The sequence below is a fragment of the Phyllopteryx taeniolatus genome, chromosome 9 (genome assembly GCF_024500385.1).
Source record: "Phyllopteryx taeniolatus isolate TA_2022b chromosome 9, UOR_Ptae_1.2, whole genome shotgun sequence".
NCBI classification, from domain to species: domain Eukaryota; kingdom Metazoa; phylum Chordata; class Actinopteri; order Syngnathiformes; family Syngnathidae; genus Phyllopteryx; species Phyllopteryx taeniolatus.
Window position 1 is genome coordinate 16,193,653 of NC_084510.1, and position 21,697 is coordinate 16,215,349.

Genomic DNA, 21,697 nt, shown 5'->3' on the forward strand with positions numbered 1-21,697 from the left:
CTTCTACTGTATATATCCAGGGTGGGCAAAAAAGCAAAATCTGTTATTTAATCCAGCCCGTGGAACATTTACATTATCAAGAGTCCTTTAATATTTGTTGCATTAATTTAGATGTTTTTTCCCCTGAAATTCGTTTATTAAAACGTATTTTTCATTTTGTTATTTATTATTGATTTACTGTAAATCATACACAAATATTAAATAGAGCAATTTTACAAACACAGTTATTATTTTTAATTAAATCTTTTTTTTATTTTGAATGAAATCAAAAGATTAGCAAAATAACCAATGTACCTCTAAATTTAACATTTTTAATCAAAACATCAATTAATTCATTGTTAATATGCATGGGTAAAATTAACATACACGCATACATCATGCTTTGATTGTATCAAATAATTGGTTCATTAATTCGAATGAAATAAATTATAATAAAATAAAAAACAAAAGTTTATTTTAATAAAAATAAACCATTTTACCTATCTTACATACACGTACAAAAATTTTTTTAACCTTATCTGCAAATGACCTGACCCAGTGCAGTAGTAGCCCTTACTGTATGTGTGTACTTTTGTACCCAGTAGGTGGCGATATATTTTAGTTAGGAAATACAGCTGTGGTTCTTGACGCAGTAGAATAAGAATGGCTTAATGCGTTCGGAGGTTTCCTATCATTTCCGGTATCAGTCTGAAGAAGGACGACGTTGACAAATTGACATGAAAGCCACATTTTCGCGGGGGTCATGTTTGTTAAATATGGCATAATGTATTAGAAATACTATAGATAGCATAACGACGCTGTATTGTATCGCGAGTTACCCCTTGTCATTTTTCACGCGCAAAAGCTAAAGCTAGCATGCGGCGAGCAGCTGGAATACAGTAAAGACACAGCCGAGCCGCACACACTTTTTAGTCCGAGCTATCGAGTCAGTCATGGCCACTCGGCGTCTGACAGATGCCTTCTTGTTAATGCGGAACAATGCGATCCAAAACCGGCAGATATTGGCTGAGCAAGTGAGTACAAACGACCCCCGTCTGAGTACACGTAGCAATGCTGCGGTGAGTGGTTTGCATCGTTTTGACATTTTACTTGTGTGTGTTTGCATATAGCCAGTCTTACTTGTGCTAGCTAGACTAGTGAGTAATGAAGAATGGCTGTCTGTAAATGTAATTAGAGCAGATTTCTGTCATTGTTATTTCGTTGCCACGGCATTCCACCTCGGGACTCGTTTCCCAGTTAAAGCTAATAAGTGTTACTTAGAAGCAAACAAAGGTTATGTTTAGCCTACAAAAGACTGTATACAGCAAATATCGGTAGCTACTTTGAGGCAAAGCATGTGAAGACACGTTTATACAGTCTGTACAGTGGCTTTCGAGTCAGCTAAGAAAAGTATAGCAAGGATGGGGAACCTTTTCTCTCTTTTTTTTTTAATTAAAAAAATGTAATCAAAATGTGTATACAGGGTGTCTACAGAGTCGCTACAATTAAAACAAATAAATGATCTGATTGGTTCTATATACACTCATCAATGTTTTTAATTAATGACATTGCATTTAATATGGCTAAGATTACATTGCATTCAATATGGCTAAGATTAGGGATGTTCGATACCACTTTTTACAGACAGATACCAGTAAGAGTATTCCCTCTTAAAAACTCACCTATACGATACCAAGTACCAATACCACCGGTACTTTTGATATATAAAATTTCAATTAACACAGTGACAGATAATTGTGAACAAAGACCTTTCTTTTTGACGCATGTTGTTTCTCCGATGTGTCACACTGCCGCAGTGCAGTGCCAACTACTGGTGAGGAGGACTGCTGAGTGTCAGATTTGTTTTGCTTTAAATATCGGTGGCTGGTATCTTCACTAGTACCCGACACATTGAAATAAGCCCGGTATAACCTGCTACTGATTCCTGTTGTTTGTATTCGCTCATTACTAGTCATGGTTTTGCGTATCGCACAAAAACAGGGGTCATCAACGACCTGAAAAGGTCACTGGTTCATTACAGGTAAAATCAACTTCCAAAATAAATTTTGCCTTAACCGTTCAGGTTTGCTTCAAATTTTGAGGTGTGATGGGCTTGTGGCCAGTTCAGGGTGTACCGCCCCTCTCCCCCAGAGTCAGTTGGGATAGGCTCCAACTCGCCCGCAATCCAAGAGAGGATAAGCGGTATGGAAAATGGATGGATGGTTAGAAATGGAAGGAAAAGACCAAAATATAAAACATTTTTGGTCTAAATCTCCTCATTACAGAGGGATAGGCTAGCAGACTTTCAGTCTAATTAGAGCTTTCTCTCGGCTTTAAACAGCTACTGGTTATCTTGGAAAAAACACCACTACAGCAAAGCGGCCGAACGCGACTGAACTATCACGCGACGCGGTATGTGGTGTTATGCTGCAGCGCACATGGCAAGATCTCAGTGCATACTAATCGTGCACTAGATGTATTAAATGAGGCACACACAAAAAACAAATCCTCTTTTTGTAATAATTTCCAAATATTTGTCTATTCATTTGCTTTTGTAATACATTTGTTAAAAGTGTGTGGACACCCTGAAGATTATGAGCATTTGTGGATTTGTATTTAATTTTTATTTGCTTTTATAACAACTGGCGGATTGGCTCAAATGCTACATTTCTGGCTGAAGGTTCCCTAACCTTTTATGGGAAGTGTGTAGCTCCTAGAAAGCAGATTTGCACTATAAATTCATCATGTAAAGCATGTTCCCAAAGACACAGGCCAAGAGGTAAATATTGTTCACCCAGAGTTGAGTGTGTTTATCGTGGCAACTGCACTGATGAGCATGAAAACTTTTACCAAGTGTTTTTCACACTGGAAAAATGAGGAGACCACAAAAAGGCTCTTTATCTTCATTATTGATGTATTCCCGATTGTCGAGGTTAATATCGGGTCCTGTACATACAAACTACCCGGCTAAACTTGATGTTTGATGTCTTGTTTTGTGCCTGTCTAGTCTGCTCCTGCTGTTGTCTGTATGTGTCGTAAACTTTGGCTCTTCTAAATGTATCACTGTAAAGAAACCAATCACAGTCAAGTGACAGTCAACAATCTTGGCTAAAATACTTTTTGTTTTCTGTCTAACTACCTGCTTTGTGCCCTTTCTGTCATAATAAAATATCAATTGGAGTTAATTTTATGGTACAAAACAAGGCTTTTGCTGTGCTTTTCTTCAAGCTTTGACTGAAACAAATACAGTGGAACCTTTAACTAAACTAATCTGATTTGTTCATATTTTTAAGATCTTGTATTGAAAGTGTAAAAAGAAGTCAACCAAGTTCATATTGAAACTTAATACATGTCTTAAATGTACTGATAAATGAATAACACCTAATGCAAATCTCCCTGCTTCTGAAAATTTCATGAGTCTCCCTTTTAGACAACAGTTTTAATCACACCTTTAGCTGCGTTTTCATTTCAATATCAAAATTATTGACCTATCCATATTAGACTGACCACTCAGATCTGGCTCATGCAAATTTTTCATTTGGCTGTAAGTTCTTTATTCAGTTCTATGGTAACCATACTACTACATTTGTCCTCTTTATCTTGCCTCGTCCAGTACTCCTTTCTTGTGCTTACATTTGGAAATGCAAAGGCTCAACGGAGCATATTACTTTTTTTGTGCAATTTTTAGCCTTATTTTTCCTAAAACGTTTGTTTGAGTTTAAGGATGTTTAAATGTTATAGTTCCACTGTATATTAGCACATAATATGATCATACGTTAAACACACAGCCACAGTTTATATATACTGTATAAAAACTCTTTATAGGATTATAAAGTAATTATTGGTGGTCTTTGTAACACTTGCTTGGTAGTCATTGCTACAACTTTTGGGGCTCACTTCTGTTCTGCTTCTGTCCTCCTCTCCTTTTCCTCCTCTGCTATTGGATGGAACCACACTGCTATCTGCCAAACTGTAGGAGCTTGATGAGGTACTACTGTTGTGTTTCCTGGTACAATTCTCCCTGGTACTAAGAGTGGTGCACTAAATCTATCTTTAATTGTATAAAGTGTTAACAGAAGTGTCTTGTTTTCAAGTTGGCTGACGATCGGATGGCGTTGGTGTCAGGAATCAGTCTGGATCCTGAAGCGGCCATCGGCGTCACCAGGAAGTTGCCTCCCAAATGGATAGAGGGCATCGATGAGGTAACCTGGACAAGAAACCTCCAAAACTCTTCCATATCATGTCTTACACCGCTAACACTCCACTTTGGATACCTTTCAGATTCAGTATCAAATCTCACGGGTTCGTCAGAAGATGAAGGACCTGGCTTTGCTTCACGACAAGCACATGAATCGACCCACACTGGATGACAGTAGTGAAGAAGAGCATGCCATCGAAATCACAACACAGGAGATCACACAGGTATGCGCACTAGGCGTGGCACGATTCATTACTTATATCGGTGTTTCGATTTATATTCCTATGATCCAAGTGGCTCGATCTGTCCTTGGCTAGTTAGCCTTCCGTATGAATATATATTGATTTAAATCGTTTTAAAAGGTAATCAATAGATTGTATCGCTACTAGGAACTAAAGCATTAGATTTAAGCACGGCAGACTTTATATGGATGTGCGTGTGTGTTTTTTAGTACATTTAATGATAAAGCCATTAATCGATTTTAAGTTTTCCTGTCGGTGACGTTGCAGGGGATCATGGGAGTATCAGTGTAGTTTTTTTCTGGCGCTATTGAGTGGGCCGGTTTGAGAAGAAAACCACATCTCCCATGATCCCTTGCCAAGTACGCAGGAGATCATCGGAGATAAACATGCACAGTGCAGGAAATTTCGCGTCGCATTGAGCAGAGCGCTAAACTAGTGGAATATGATGCGAAGCTTAAATCTGAAATATGGATGTATTTTTGTAGTAATCAAAAAGGATCAAGGATAAAACATGACGGACATACAAAAAACTGTTTGCTGATCCCGGTTGACTACAAGCCGGCGAATACAAGTAATATGAGAACTTGAAGCCACTAAGTTGATGTACAATCACTGGGAACCAAGAAGCAAGCGAGGCAAACATCAATTTGTGCAACATTGCAAGCAGGTTTTCCTCATGACAGAACATGAACACGCTTGAGACAAGGTACAAAATTCCATCACGAACATCCATCCATTTTCTGAGCCGCTTATCCTCACAAGGGTCGCGGGAGTGCGGGAGCCAATCCCAGCTATCATCGGGCAGGAGGCGGGGTACACCCTGAACTGGTTGCCAGCCAATCGCAGGGCACATAGAAATAAACAACCATTCGCACTCACATTCACACCTACGGCCAATTTGGAGTCTTCAATCAACCTATCATGCATGTTTTTGGGATGTGGGAGGAAACCGGAGTGACTGGAGAAAATCCACGGGGAGAACATGCAAACTCCACACAGGCGGGGCCAGGGATTGAACCCCGGACCTCAGAACTGTGAGACAGACATTTTTTTCCCACTCACACTGGTTTAATTTTTGGCTAAGAAGTTACTGACTCAATTTCCAAACACTGAATTGTTTCGTATCGTATCGTTCTAAATGAACCGATATTGTCCTTGAATCGAAGCATGATACGAATCCAATCTCTCCCAAAATAAATCATTACACCCCTATTAAATATGTATTGAAGGGCTATTTTTTAACAATGCGTTTTCTTATATGCACATTGTTCTTAACGTCTATAAAAGTGGGTTGCAACTTGGCGACAATGGGAAAATGCAGGTCCAGGAGACAACAGTTGAGAACCACTTCTCTATCAGTGTTTCCCAACTGCTGTGCCGCTGTACATTAGTGCGCCATCCGAGATTTTATTAGGTGTACTGACTCCCGTTCAACACGAGTTTAAATGTGATTGGTAAATTTTTAACACAGCCACATCCCAGTTATGAGGGTGTGTCCACTTGTTCAGCCACATTATTTCAGTTGCTTATTTGTACTTCCTGCCCTGGAATTGGCTGGCGACCATTTTAGGGTGTACCCTGCCTCTCACCCAGAGTCATCTGAGGTAGGCGCCAGCACGCCCACGATCCTAGTGAGGATTAGCGCTACGGAAAATGGATGGATGGATGGATTTTACCTCCATAGGGCCCTCTCAAAGATTGTTTAAGAAATTGAGTTGTACAAGTTCTAGGTCACGTAAATAGTGGAAAGTTTTAGAATGATTTGTGTTGGTCTCATTTTTTTATCACAAACCTCTCATTTGAACGGGGTGGTTCGACTTTTTATATCCACTATATCTATGCCAGCGACATATAGTGACAGGCAGAATGATTAAATGCGCTTCCGCTAGGTGACAGAAAGTGCAATTAATCTGTGTAGCCACCTCTTGCCTTTCATACAATGGAATTCATAGCTTTGTGTTCAACTACACATGCCCAGAATTCACACAATTACATTTGTGAATAAATTGAGATGAGCGCATCATTATTTCAGCATGCGGTGTAGTTTTTATTTGGTGGTGTGCCATGAGATTTTTCTTATGTAAAAATAATCTCTTGACTCAAAGTTTGTGAAACGCAGGTCTATCCTGATGTCTACAGTCAAAATGCTCACGGTTCCTCTCCTCCTCTGTTGTGTCGAGTACAGATGTTCCACCGATGTCAGCGAGTCGTAACGGGCCTGCAGTCCCGCTGCGGCCACTGCACCGAGCAGGAGCAGAGACTACTGAGAAACGTGGTCTCGTCCCTAGCGCAGAGTCTGCAGGAGCTGTCCATTAATTTCAGGCACACACAGTCCAGCTACTTAAAACGTATGCTTTATATAATAATTCATATCTGTCAGAGAGGTCTTAAATTAAAGCCGATCGAATACACATGAAATTGTCATTGTCGTATCTTGCAGGTATGAAGAATCGTGAGGAGCGATCAAAGCACTTTTTTGACTCAGGACCGTTAATGGAAGAGGATGAAGAGCTAGCTGTGTATGACAAGGTGTGTGGCTCTTTGAAAAGCAATCAGTCTTTTGTTTTAACTAAAATAATTACATATAATATGTGCTCGGAATTATTTGCACAGGTGAAAGAACATTAGCAGAAAAACAAACATTGGTCCAAAAGTTTACCAACACAGTTGACTCATTGAGGAAAAAAATAAAATAAAAAAATAATCCTCAATAATCTCTCCACCATTCACAGGAAATTACGCTAAATATTATTGTCATATTATCATCGTGCTAATACTTTGTTTCAGGGCTTTACAGATGACCAGTTAATGCTGGTGGAACAGAACACAGTCATGGTGGAAGAGCGAGAGCGGGAGATCAGACAAATAGTTCAATCCATCTCGGATCTGAATGAGATTTTCCGGGATTTGGCCGGCATGGTGGTGGAGCAGGTATTACATCGATCCCTGTGCATGACTTACAAAATGGATAGTAGAGCATGTTCACGTATTATTTTTTTCTATACAAGTACAGCAGTTGAGCACCTGAATTCAAAATTCTGACAGTAAAATTTGTCTGCTGTTGTTCCTCAAGGGCACCGTTCTTGACAGAATCGACTTCAATGTGGAGCAAGCGTGTGTCAAAACAGACGATGGCTTGAAACAGTTACAAAAGGTAAAGCCAGTCTGCACGTATCCATGTGTAATGAAAACTGTATGCATTTGATCATCTTTTCTTGTTCTTCGCAGGCAGAGCAGTACCAGAAGAAAAACAGGAAGATGCTGGTCATTTTGATCCTCTTTGTCATAGTCATCATTCTAATTATTATTCTTTTTTCAACCAAGTTTTAATCTTGCATTCCTTTTGCTCCTCTGTGAGTGTTTGTTGTGGACCTCTGCTCAAAACCAAGTTGACAGCCTTTCACACCAAGCAGCAATGATGAAAATCCACGTCTGTTTTCTGGTGTGCTTTGGGCTGTACCAAGATGTTTTTTTTTTTTTTTATATATAAATCAAAGACACATTCAACAGTATGATTGAGCTGAGGCAGATTTATGTGACTCACACCTAATTGTCTAGGCCTATACTTGACCGTGTTGGCATATCTATCCTGCTCAAGAGAAAACGGCATACATAACTGGACAAGCATGTGTATTGTTGAAATAGTGCTCTCTCCTTATTTTCAATGTGCAAATGGGGTGAAAATACTTAGAAAAGCAGTGTTTTATTGTTAAAGGCTGTGAGAGCAGCACCAAGCATTACAACAGCCATTCACTACAAAAATATTTCTACAGTGTAAGGACAGCATTTTGATCATTTAAACCTTTTCGGTTCTGATTTCATGATACTACTGAAGCGGTTGAAGTACTGCTGCTTGCCTGAGGGGGTTAGGCAGCTGGCTCCCTGATTCATCCCATCATTTTAAAATCACCTATTTGTCATCCAAATGTTTTTTGTTTGTTATTTTAAATGTCTTTCTTTTGTTTGTTTCATGGTCCTTGCATTAAGTGCTACCTTTTTTTTAACTGCAGTTTGCACATACTTGAGGCCTGAGCAAGACGGTGTTATGGATGTGATACTACTGTCATCTGTATGATAAGAAGAATTATTTATTTTAAAAAAAAACTACAAATGATCGAGGAGCAGAATTACTGTGGGTTAAGTATAACCAGTATCTTAAATCTTTACTATTCATTGTCATCACTCAATTAAGAAAACTGTGATCCATCCCAGACAACCAGCTACATAGAGACAGCATTGTTTTATTCTGGTGTTATTTTGTTCTTGCTCTGTTGCTCTATAAAGACTGATATGATGAAAAGATGAAGAGCTTTATTTAACAAATCTGTACCCCACTGTCAGAGCTACATGGCTCAGTGTGGCCGCTGTCACAAGTGTCCTTGGGCAACGCACACTGCCCCGTTGCTGCTCATGTTGTGTCTTCTGCGGTGTGAATGAGCTGCTTGGTGACCATCCACCATCATCGGTAGCCCCCTTTAGAGTCTATTGTACAAATTGCACCACACGGAATGGCTTGTGGGGGTCAAAGTTGACACTTGAATTTCTTTCCTGCCTTCAGGGGTAGCATCGAAGCCACAATTCCAGGAACGGGCTATTAAGTTCAATACCTGACACCTCTCCGACTCTTGTGTTCAAAGCAGTTGTCACTGTCTGGCAAGTGTTCTACACGTCAAACCAAGTACCGTCCTTGTGCTTGTCACGAATGCCAGGGCTTCCGTTAGGGCCCTGACTTGGAATCGCTGAGAAAATGGGATGTGAGTGAATAACAAACTTTGCATGTGAAGTATTTTTGAGTGCAGCACGTCTTTTATACACGTTAAATCATTTCTGTCATTGATGTGAAGCTGTGTGTGAAATCTGTCCCATTGGTACTCGTGCAGAGATTTATTTTATTTTTTTTAATAAACCTGCAACATGATGGTGTAGCTCATTTATTTGAGTGCAGAGAAGACTGTTTATCTTTTTTATTGATGCAAATAGCGTTTCTTCCCAATGTAGGAACTCGGTGGTAATGAAAAGTAATTACAACAGTAGGACCAAAGTTTAAGTTAATATATATATTTTTTTATATTAAAATTAATGCAAACAATTTGCGAATAGTGAAGTTCAGAACCGTATCGCTGAATAAAATTTTGCTAAATGAGGAAAAAAAATAATACTTTTGAGTACGTGTCCAGTGTACACGTGGAACGATCATCTGGACTTGTCGTCTGACCCGGAACATAAACATGATTACCTCGCCTTGCGAAATAAAAACCCATCGAGGTATTGATTTGAAATATAAAATCATAACACAAAGCCAGTCTTCACGAGTGGATACTCAATAACGTGTTTAATACACAAACATATCTACTGGTATCGCGCAAAGAATCCGCTGAAATCCATCCCGTGTCTAACCTCCCGCTTTTCATTGAAATGAGACATCGACGAACTTCGGTAGCTAATGCTATCTGACCTGGAAAATGTTAAGGCAAAGACTAAACTTTTTTTTTTTTTTTTTTTTTTTAAACCTATTTTTTCCGCTATCCGTGAATCATTCACGATGAGCTGTTTCGTAAATGACGATGACCCTTTTCCTGCGGACGACTGTTTATTCGCTGACACTTTTTCGCAGGACAGCGTTTATATGTTAATGGGCCAGGAGCTGAAGATCACACAGTTATTCGGTGCAAACCTCGGCGTGGCTGCCCCAGTATGGGAATCCGTAAGTACTATTTTTCTCACCTCATGTCGACTTAAACGCATGCCATTGCTGAATGCGCACCTGCACCTGTGTGTTTATGCGTCTGTGTGTGTTTGCACAGGCGCAACAATTATGTCAATACTTTGAGGAGCAACATGTGGAGTTGCGTGGCAGACGCGTCATCGAGCTGGGAGCGGGCACCGGTGTCGTTGGGATCTTAGCTGCTTGCCTCGGTAAATTGTCGGCGTGAGCGTGAGTCAATATCACATTGTGAAAAGTCATTGAATGGTCTCATTTCGCAATAAAACCAAAAGAAATGTTTAAAAAAGTGCCATAGGTCCTTTTCCCATGTAGGGGGAAATTACCAGATGAACAGACTACTCTCTACCACCCTACCTGCACGCAGCGAAACACCAAAAATGAGCCATTAATGTGGCATTACTCTGTACATCACTCTGCACAGTGAAAGTCAAACATTCAACTGTAGAACGAGAAGAAATCTTTTGGGGGGGGAACACATCTCCAAACAGTCTCCCTTTCTGCACAGGAATGGCTCAATTGTGCAGTTGCTGTTCCACATACTTCCATGCAGACCCTTCAATCTGTACAGAGCGCTTGTTCGGAGCCTGTGGTTCTGGTATTATGCAAAGTACCTGCCAGTCATGGTACCAAGCGATGTCATCCCGGAGACTTGGCCAATGGAACTTGTTTATGCCATGGCAGTGCATACACTTACCTTTCACACTGTGCCTTTCACCATCTCTGATGACACCTGGGTATGGTTCATTGTCGTAATTAACGACGCACCAAATGAGGCTTGCTGATACATTTTTTACTACGTTTAGCATGTAAAATGTCTGTAATAGCTGTTGTAGTACGTGTAACATTATCATCATGTGGCTAAACTATCCAAATGTCCTTCCTGTCATGAACTATGTCCACCCTGTCACGGAAGGCTCGCTTACAGGGTGGACATGTTTGGCTAATGTTAACATTTAATGAGTACATGGTGGACCTTCACTTAGCAACATGATTCAGTTAGCAAGCGGACTGTGTACTGTTTAACACATATTTCTAATTTCTGAAATATTTTTATCCATCCATCCATTTTCCGTACCACTTTATCCTCAGAAGGGTCGCGGGCGTGCTGGAGCCCATCCCAGCTATCTTCGGGCGAGAGGCGGGGGTACACCCTGAACTGGTCGCCAGGCAATCGCAGGGCACATAGAAACAAACAACCATCTGCACTCACATTCACACCTACGGGCAATTTAGAGTCTTCAATCAATATTAAATGATATTTCACTATGACAGAGTGGACATGTTAAGCTTGACAACATCTAACTACACACCTAATATGATGAAAATTACGAAACATAAGTGTAAATACTTACTCTGCAACTAGCCACTGAGCTTCGAGGCATAATGGCGGGTCGTCGAGACGGGGAGTGTGCGGTAGGCGGTGGCGTGGTGGAAGAGGTCAGCAAGGCGGGGAACACGGAAGGAGCACTGAGGGCGAGGAAGAACATGGAAATCAGAATAATGTGACTAAAGTGTAGCCTACATGCAAGTACTAGGGCAGTGTACCACAGGTGAACGTTAATACTCTGGCGAGGGTTTCCAGGATCTGGCAGGCTTTTATGCAGGCAGGGATGATGACGGCTGATTGAAAACAGGTGCTCATGACAGTAAGCCCAAAATGACAGGGTGGACAGCAATTTCAGGGACAAATGCAAAATGTTCAATGCTATTATGAAAATAAAATATACATGATCAAAAGCACTTGTTTTAGACCTCAGAGTTGAATTATTCTGCTACATTTTCATGCTGACTGAGTGATTCTGAGGAGGACACCAAAGGCACTTTATAGTGATATTGAGCCGCATTACAGTACATCATTTGACGTGACGTCAGGTCATCGCTGTATGATATTACAATGTTGCAGCTGCCTTTATTCCTTCATTCCTGCAAAGAACTCAATTGCGAGTCGTAACAACACGTCGGCAGCATATTGGCGGTTGCCTGCACTTTTTTTGAAGACCCCCCCCCCCCCCACCTCCCCCAAAAAAACCTCACAATAACAGCTATTACCGGTAACAGACAGTTTTAGCTGTGAGGGTAACCGTGACTGTTCAAAACTGTGTTCCACGGTCAAAACGGTAATAGTCCCAGGCCTACATTTTTTTAACCGTCGCAATTACACAAGTACCTTACACAAGCAAGATAACCGCTGTATAACAAAAGTAAAATAAAGTAAAACTACTCACGACTTCTAAGACACCTAACATAATAAAGAGGTAACAGGAAGGTATTTGCAAAGTAGCAGTTGTATCATTTCTGCTTTTTCCATCTATGGCTGAATGTGAATATTTTAATTTTAACAAAACGGCATATTTTGACTTGTGTTTACTTTCAGGTGCAGACGTGACCCTCACAGACCTTCCTGTGACTCTTCCACAGCTTGAGGCCAACGTCTGTGCCAACATGCCATCCAGCGGTTGGCCTTCTGCCCCTCCCACTGTCCTCCCTCTGTCCTGGGGTGAGGACCACATGAAGTTCCCCTCAGACTGGGACTTGGTCCTGGGTGCAGATATCGTTTACCTCCCCGAGACGTATCCACTGTTAGTGGACACCCTGGCTCACCTGTGCAAGAATAAGGCTGTGGTTTACCTCTCGTCCAAAATGCGGAAAGAGCACGAGGCGCCAAGTTTTTTTGAAGAACATCTGTCAATGAGATTTTGTGTACAACTTATGCACCGTGATGACAATCAAAACATTCATATTTACAGAGCGTCTCTCAGAAAAGCCCAGTAAGAACGTGGATATTCTACTCTTAGTGGATTTTTTTACCACAGCAAGATCGATCATGGCTGTATTATTTGGGGTCAGAAGCAAACGCCACATTGTCACTTTTATATATCTTAATTTTAAAATTGTAGTTGGTTTTAAAAAAAAAAATTATAGTGCAGCACAGTGAGGTAGTGGTTACCACATCTGCCTTACAGTCGAGAGGTTCTGGGTTCCTGTGTGGAGTTTGCATGTTTTCCCCGTGCTTGCGTGGGTTTTCTACAGGTACTCTGGCCCCCTCCCACATTCCAAATAGATGTAGGGTAATTGAAGACTCTAAATTGTCCATAGGTGTGAATGGTTGTTGGTGTATATGTGCCCTGCGATTGGCTGGTGACCAGTCCAGTGTGTACCCCACCTCTTGACCAAAATCAGATAGGGAATATGAATGGGTGAATGCATGTTGGTGTGTTATTGTTTACCTAATTCTCTTGAGAAACAATGAAAATAATCTTCATGATGAAGGTAATTATTGTAGTTGTATAACTACTTCTTGATGATTTAGTTTGGTCAGATTATGTGATAATTTGATAATCAGATTAGGGATGGGCATTTGATTGCAGGTAAATTTCCATGATCAGATATGGGAAACTCCAAACAATGAAGTCAGTAGTTTTTACTGTTAAAATATAAATTTTAGAATAATGTTCTGAACTCTTGTCCATGCTAGTCTTTATATTGAGTAGAATATCTTCCCACACCTTTAGTAGAATAACAAGACAACACTAAGAATAAGAAGAAGAACACCCGTTGTCATGTTGTTCTTCAGAACAAAAACCAGTTGAGACTGAATTTTGCTGAAAGAAAAATAGCGGACCCCGTTTTGCCTCAATTGCTTCAAGAAATGATCGCGCGACAATCTATTTCACGACACATTCCACTCAATTCTTAATCAATTCCTCAACTAATCATTTAAAATACTTAGTCTTAATATCAGTATTAACTTTTTACATCATATTTTGAAATATGCAAATGTTAAGCATGACATCTTTTTAAAAATGTTTAAATCATTTACGGGCGGCACGGTGGCCGACTGGTTAGAGCGTCAGCCTCACAGTTCTGAGGTGCGGGGTTCAATCCCCGTCCCCGCCTGTGTGGAGTTTGCATGTTCTCCCCGTGCCTGCGTGGGTTTTCTCCGGGCACTCCGGTTTCCTCCCACATCCCAAAAACATGCATTCATTGGAGACTCTAAATTGCCCGTAGGCATGACTGTGAGTGCGAATGGTTGTTTGTTTCGATGTGCCCTGCGATTGGCTGGCAACCAGTTCAGGGTGTACCCCGCCTCCTGCCCGATGACAGCTGGGATAGGCTCCAGCACGCCCGCGACCCTAGTGAGGAGAAGCGGCTCAGAAAATGGATGGATGGATGGATAAATCATTTACACAAAATTTGCTGGCTTTAAATGACTTATTAAATAAAAGGAATGATGAAAACACACAATGTTCAAGTTTGTACTTTTACATGTAATCTCATGTATGTATACGTCGAGTGTGGAATTTTAATGAATGAGAATTTACGTTAAAGAACTTCAGCAAAACAGACAAGTAAAACCTTCAAAGTCGAACAAAATCTGTTTTATGCTTGTTGACTTTCAAATTGATTCCCATTGAAAATAATGCCAAGAGTTTTATTCCAGAGTTAAACTGTCACTGCTATGAAAACAACTGAATAGGCAATGTTTTAGGTTCCATTTTAACATTCAAAACAGCTATACAAGTGTAGAGACCTTAGCCACTGTTTATTTCAGCTAAAACAAGGTAAACCTACTCACCCGTTGAAGATGCCTAACAGATGCATCACAAACAGGAAAGTGTTTGGTTGTTGATACTGTTGACTAAGGATGTTTTATAGCTACTGCTGGAATTAAGTTTTGTGTAGCGTATGATAAACATATTAGACGTGTGCCAGAAAATTTCCAGGAGTATTGTCACAAAAGATATATTTCAAATCCAAAACTACACGTCTTCAAAACAGGTCCCATTGATGACCTCCTTGAGCTTGGAAAGAGAAACTGGGAGGTTGCTCCAGTACGGCAATATTCTTGGCCAGTAAGTTTCAGATGTTGAGGGCCCCTTGAGCACGCGCGCTGTCATGGTGAAGAAGCCACGAGTTGTCTTGCCACATCTCTTGCACAATGAACAATGCATACGCTGCTGGATCTCTTCATAAAGATGCTAGTTCATCATCTGGCCTACATTGAAGGGGAACATTTTTTGTTTGTTGTTTGGCTTTGAAATATGTCTTATCGTAGTTGCTTGGTAAAATTAATTTGTCTGAAATTGATCATTAATTTTATTACTGGCATTGTAGTGAGCACAGACAATTTCCTGTCACAGTAAGTTCTGTTTCCTGTTCTATGGTTATCACACTTTTCCAATTTGTTGTCACTTTGCTCTTCACTGGTGGTATCACAGAAAAACAAAATGAAAAGTAAAACAAGTGAGGTTAAACATTTTGACGCTCAACTGTTGACAGTTTTCAACTCCTAACTTGACTTTTATAAATCAAACGTCACTCCAAATTGCACCACAAGATTTCATTGTAGATTTAACTGAGACTTTTGAGCCCGTAACAATGATCTTCCCACCCCCACCAACTATTCTGTCAACATCAACAGATTGCTCTGCCTGTGGGTCACTGTCTGCCATGATGCTTCATCCGCTCACTCCCTCACTCTGCTGATGTACTGACTTTCTGTTCACCAAAGGAAAGCCTGTTTGTCACGCTGGAGAGTTCCGAAGAAAAGGAAGGCAAGCCATCCGTTGGCCTTCTCGCCGTGTGCTACAATCGAGTCGACAAAGCAATTGATCCCCAACCCCCCCCCCCCCCATTTCCATGCAGCTTCTGTCACACTGAGAAGGGCGTTCAGTCATCATTAATTGGGAAAAGTTAGGGAAAGTTTATGTTGACCGACTCAATATCAATGTGTGATTGTAGCAAGATTGTCCGGAACTATGTCAATGTAATAAATAAATAACTAAAATCTCAAACCTGTACCTTTTAGAAAGTGTGGATGTTTTTCTGCTATTAGTAAGGCTGTTTCAAAACACCTGATGGCATAACACTGGCAAGATGAGAGGGAGGAGACAGGGGTGTGTGTTGAGTGGGAGGGAGACTGACCACCACCGCCTCTTTAAAATAAGTTGCCCTATTTGGACCTCTCATGTCAAACTTCACAAGCAGAGAGGAAATTGTAATCACAGTCTGAAAGGTATGATTCACATTTTTTTAAATCAACAGAACCTAAAATGTATTATTAACTTTGGGTTAAATGAAACCGCTCATTGCAATATTTATTGGATATCATTTTCCTCCATATTTTAGATCAAGTAATCTGAGCACATTATGGATTTATGGCCTAAGAATCAAGAGCTGCTGCCCCAGTACACCAGATTCCGTACAGTTCCTGGCAGAAATCTTACACATAAGTAAGTATTTACGTACATAATATTGCCTTGCATGTGGCTGTTTGTTTGTTTTGTTGCATCTTTGTATTTTGGGACACAGGAACATAATTGTGCAGACTGACCTGAAGAAATACATTTGCTTGTAAGCTTTATAATGTATTTGTCACTTATTTTTTTGTTGTTTTCTTTGCCAGATGTAGGCCAAATTTTTGACATTTCTGAAACAGGGTAACTTAAAAGTCAAAAAGGGCATTTCATATTAAAACTAATCTTCTAATGAGAAACAATTCAAGTAGAATTAATCGTCAAACTGTTGCCATCCTATTAACTGTACAGGTCCTGTAACATTTTTACATCATAGAGGTAAAAATGAATGGTAAAACGACAATGAAAACAAAACGATTTAAGATGAAAATATAATAGAACAACTTACCCTTTCATGACACGATGGAGGCGTAGTATGTAGGGAACTAAAAGGGGGTGATTCTTTCATCACACTTTTTAATATGCTTGACGGTTATACAAGTTTAAAAAGAACTCCTATATAGTAAATCTTGACAATATATTACACCAACTCTAATCATGAATGAAGAACACAGATGTGTGAAGTAGCCAGGCTCTACAGTGAACACTGAAAACATATGAAATACATCTATAGTTCCATAGTGGAAACCTTAAAAAAAGCAAGAAAAAAACAGCAACAACAAAAAAACGTTAGTTAATTCTAGTTACATTTCCTGAAGTGCCCTGTGACGTCACACACGACGGCAATTTTACCTCTGGGTTTTTGTGTGACTTCAGAGGCATACTCTCCCCAAAAATGTTGGTGGAATTATTCACCTTGTTTGGAAAAATGGCATCAACGAAGATAGCATATCATTAGGTTGTAACACATTTTTTTAAAAATATTTTTATCCACACAGCTACCATGACAGACATCAGGCACCACATTATCCTCCAGGTAACCATAAGGCGCAGCAGAATCATGTCAGAGAGTCCGGCTACTGGACATTACCTAGAACAAGGACAGGAGCAATGCTACTGGATCACACCAACTGGACTGAGCCACAGGTGTGTGCCTCTACCTCTGCTCAGCACCCTTTTATTTTGGGCCATCATTCCCAGCAGAACATGGGAGACAATGAATGTTTTGAGGCCAGAGAATGGACAACAGCTGGACAGGTGGCAGGAGCATACGAGAGAGACAATGTGAGAGAGGGATGGCAGAGGAGGTGGGAACCCTCCAGTCTTGTCCACTACAGGGAGTCATCCAAGAGGGACAGCAGCAGTTACAGAGAGCTGGAAGCCTGGGCTGCTCGTTACAGCCATTCCCTTCCAAGGAGGAGGCGATTAGAGGCGGAGCTGATGGGATCTTCCCTGGGGCTGTTGGAGAGCAGACAAACTGGGACAGAGTCTTGCATGGCAACACTGCAGCAAGTTGGACAATGTGCAAACACGAGAGACGACCCAGGACAGTGGGAGAGAGCAGCCAAGCAACAAACCCATTGGCCTCCGCAAGACCCCAACATGAGCCACACTGTGGGCATGAAAGGAAAGATCCAAAGCAAAATATTTAGTCAGCCCCCTGGTTATGTTGCACCTCCACCCTATAACAGCCCGAATAAAGGTTCACCTCTGATGCCCCACTGTTGGGAGCAGGTTGAGAAGACACAAGAGAAACCAGACAGGAACCAACAAACACCCCCAGAGCTTGAAGGACATGGATACCAAGGGAATGTGATCCAGAATGTGCATACTCCGCATAAAGTTTTGACGTGTCCACAAATGTCACAGGAAGTTAAGACGACAAAGATAATCCCAGAATCGTCCTCAAAGGTGATTGAAGGTCGCAAATTCAGGTTAAGCAAAAAAACAGGTGGAATGACTATCTTCTGTTTAGTGTCTCGGATAGCAGGCCCAACAGAATTCCCATCTTTGACACCTATCGACCAAACAAACATTCCAAACACAGAGCTTGGAAAATGTTCACCAAACAGTAGTGAAATTGTCCAAACATCCAAGGTGGCAGACGAAGTAGACTACAAGGCACTCACACGTTTGTCTGCCCTGACCTTTGGGGACAGAAACCTCAAACCCAAAAAGATGACACCAAGTTGCATAAAAAGTGGAGAGGAAGAACTACCAAAGAAAGACAAAACAGAGGGTTGCCAATTCAAGGAGAAAAAAAATGATGCTGAGTCTACATTAGAAAAACGAGCCGCTCCGTTGGTATCACCTGTGTCAGCCAGGTATCCTTTGTGGAGGGAGCCAAGTTTCACAAAAAGGACTCGTACACAGAGTCCACTTGGCATGGAAGTAAGAAGACTGGACATCAAGAAAGGCCCTGAATCAGAGGAGGGGAAAGATCTCTTGGTGATCGACACAACATGCGTTGTTGTCAAAATGGAACTCATTAAGTCTCCCAAGAAGGAACACATTCACCTCTTGAGATGCACAACGCACACAGAACAGAGTCCAGAACAAAGTCCCGCCTCTTCTGGCCAAACCAGCGGCCTTCTTAGCCTAGAGCCGCATTCTAATCAAAACTCTGACTCAAACCTCTCTCCAAGGAACGAAAGGTCTCAGAACAGGGTGAACCCAGACCATGCGGAGACAACAACCATTGAGAGTGAGACAGAAAACATGGCAAGAGACTATTTGGAGAAGGGAGTTGAAAGAACCCTGGGTATCCGCCTCAATGCAACCTTGCTCCCTGACGTGTGCATGAAAGATGCAGATAAGGGATTAGATTCACCTCAAGTGAACAAGGAAATGAAAGGGAAGCTGTTACAAGAGACCATCAAGGAAAGGATGTCTGATGATGAGGATACAGGTCCTAATGATGACTGTGACACCTTTTCAGGATCCCAGCATAAGGTGTCCAACGTGTTCAAGGAAAATGAGACTAACAGCCAATCTGGACTAGACAATGTGGATCAGTTTGACATGACGGAGGATCCCCCAGTTGGGTCCACTCCAGAAGTGGCCAACCCTGAGCAGAGTCCCATTGAAAATTATGCCACTCGATGTGTCACTCCACCTCCTGTCCTTTCTAATCCTCACTTACTTGCAGCCTCAGAAGATGCCCAAGGGTCGAATTCTAATCTTGTGCCATTGCCTTTAGCTGTTCAATCACTCCCATGTATCTCAGAGTCAGAGACCGAGGAAGCTCCAGATGTTGAGACAGGAGCTCTCGATCCATTTGCGGATTGTACACTTCAACTGGGAACCGCATCATTGCCGCATGTGCCATCTCTGATTCCCCTCACTGAGCCTTCCACTCTACCTTTGTGTCTTGATGTAATACCTTCCAATGCAATGTCTGATATTGAGGTTTTTGAGGGAGACCAAGCTGAAAAGCAACAATCTTCACAGTATGGTGAGCTCAGCGATGTCCCTAATGAATCTCCCAATGATGGGACAGCTGAATTGGTGGCACAAGAGCAATTAGAATGTGGCTCAGCCAATAAAGTGGTATTTGATATTGCTCTGGACCTTCTAAAGCAGACGCCTGGAATATCCCAAGAGAAGCCTCCAGAGTTAAACACTGAGCAGCAACTCCTTAGCATTCAAACTGAAAAAGAGAACAAGACCGACCATTCAGAAAAAGTGACCCACAGTCAAAGTGAAGAGAAGGAAGTAAAGTCTTTGGACTTCCAAGTGGAGGAAGATGTCAAGGTGAAAGAGACTAACATGGAGTCGCCTGAGGACAACAAGGATCTGCAAGCTCTTGAGCAGCAGACAGTAGAGTGTCAGAGTGACATTTTAGTAGATACGAAATCATCTTCTTCCTTACCTTCTGACACAAACTATGAGGCTCAACCACACACTCCTTCTCCACCACAAGAGTCAAGAGAAGAGTTTGCCCCTCATTCAGAAACCAATTCAGCCTACTCTTCAATTCAAAATCATGAATCTCCTGTTGGACTTCCTGAAACTCTCTCCGATGTTCATCTGCTGGACTGTACCCCTTCTGAAAATTCTCTGCTGTGTTCACCTCCTCCAGAGGAAAGTGGAAGTTGCACCCCTAATATCGCCCAGGGAGCAGAAGTTCAGTATCCCAACTCCCTTTGGGATGCAGTGAATCGCATCAGAAAACATACAGCTCCTGACTCAGAGAACGAAGAAGAGGAAGTTTTTGAGTTTTGGGATCCTGAGTGTGCAGGTGTTGATTTAGAACAGGAACTGACGGTGTTAGAGGGCACTGAGGTTGGACAAATGGTGCCGCAGCCATGGAATGAGGAGGACACACTGTCTTGTAGTAGCACCAGCAGCCATGACTCTGGGGACACAGTTATTATAGCAGATGAGGACGATGTAGAGGAAACAGAGGAGGGTGGGAGGTGCTGCCTCGTTGAAGCTGAACAGAACACTGCAGGTGAGGAAGAGAGAGAAGGTGATGGAGATGAGAGAGCGTGTGACCAGAGTGAGAAGTACCAAACTCTCGACGAGGGAGTGACAACAAAAGATGAGGAAACTAAGCAGTGCGATTACAGTATGGGGAAAATGTGCACATACTAAACTGTTACACTAAATTGCAAGCATGCCCAAGCTTACTCAGCAGACACCTGGAGAGCCAATACGACTCTGCCTTTACAAAGATAACTAGCCATACATGCAGTTTTATTAAACCTCAACCCGCAGACTCAAAAAGGAATTAGTAATCTGAATTACCATGTACTGCGTCTATATGAGATTGACAGAGATACACCTTTTGGGGCATGTTACATCTTAAGTACAGTACAGTATAAAAACCTGTTCCAAATAAAATTGTGATGTGTTATACATGCAACAAAATGTTAAACTATAAATACCTTTGGTCACTTTGCTGACATCTTATTTGGGTATTTGAGAGCAAAATATTACAAAACTACAATAATAAACAAATATATGACATTGTCAATAAATAGTGAATTCGTTTTGTAAAAGCAGATTTTTTTAATACTGCTCTTTTATTTGGTCTCATGAGTATGTATTCTCCTCCATCCTCTGCATCTGATTATAATATTAGTCATTTCATAGCTTTTTATATTTGATTTGAGAGTGATGCTATCCATGTCATAAAAACAAATAGGAAATAGAATATCTAAACCACATACCTTGTCTAATTGTAATATAAAAATGTTTTAGTAACGAATAAAGGCTGATTCCCTGAAAAGCAGGGAATTGTATGAATGAAACATTACAGTACTTACAAGCAATACACTTCAAAACTTCATATTGTGATATTTTGGGAAAGGGTTGTTAAGAAGTAAATCAATTGTTCTCTACTGTTAAAATATTTAAACAAAAGGAGTACATTTAATAGTGTATCAATAATTTCCCAAGAAAGAAGGCAAAG

At 41.1% G+C, this 21,697-nt stretch overlaps 3 protein-coding genes across 8 annotated transcripts; all 3 read left to right on the top strand.

Moving 5' to 3' along the window:
• The first annotated feature begins 640 nt into the window (after positions 1–640).
• On the top strand, positions 641–9,337 carry stx16 (syntaxin 16). Of its 4 annotated transcripts, none has more exons than XM_061786284.1 (9): positions 641–1,058; positions 3,956–3,967; positions 4,074–4,181; positions 4,261–4,401; positions 6,605–6,767; positions 6,860–6,948; positions 7,207–7,350; positions 7,493–7,573; positions 7,648–9,337. In XM_061786284.1, exons 1-9 carry the CDS (start codon positions 933–935, stop codon positions 7,747–7,749), a joined length of 966 nt encoding a protein of 321 aa, XP_061642268.1. In that variant the 5' UTR covers positions 641–932; the 3' UTR covers positions 7,750–9,337. The 4 variants fall into 4 exon arrangements, with proteins under 4 accessions (XP_061642268.1, XP_061642270.1, XP_061642269.1 ...); XM_061786286.1 differs by having other exon boundaries at positions 641–1,013; XM_061786285.1 differs by lacking the exon at positions 3,956–3,967.
• LOC133484137 (EEF1A lysine methyltransferase 3-like) lies at positions 9,036–15,945 on the top strand. Of its 3 annotated transcripts, none has more exons than XM_061786290.1 (4): positions 9,036–9,173; positions 10,034–10,123; positions 10,224–10,335; positions 12,519–15,945. In XM_061786290.1, the coding sequence occupies exons 2-4, from the start codon at positions 10,046–10,048 to the stop codon at positions 12,914–12,916; spliced, it is 588 nt and encodes a 195-aa protein (XP_061642274.1). In that variant the 5' UTR covers positions 9,036–9,173; positions 10,034–10,045; the 3' UTR covers positions 12,917–15,945. The 3 variants fall into 3 exon arrangements, with proteins under 3 accessions (XP_061642274.1, XP_061642275.1, XP_061642272.1); XM_061786291.1 differs by having other exon boundaries at positions 9,040–9,173; positions 10,039–10,123; XM_061786288.1 differs by lacking the exon at positions 9,036–9,173 and having other exon boundaries at positions 9,947–10,123.
• Positions 15,946–16,012: 67 nt separating this feature from the next.
• Positions 16,013–21,562, top strand: si:ch211-159e12.5 (uncharacterized). The gene is made up of 3 exons (XM_061786279.1): positions 16,013–16,160; positions 16,274–16,377; positions 17,280–21,562. Exons 2-3 carry the CDS (start codon positions 16,295–16,297, stop codon positions 20,875–20,877), a joined length of 3,681 nt encoding a protein of 1,226 aa, XP_061642263.1. The 5' UTR covers positions 16,013–16,160; positions 16,274–16,294; the 3' UTR covers positions 20,878–21,562.
• The last annotated feature ends 135 nt before the right edge of the window (positions 21,563–21,697 follow it).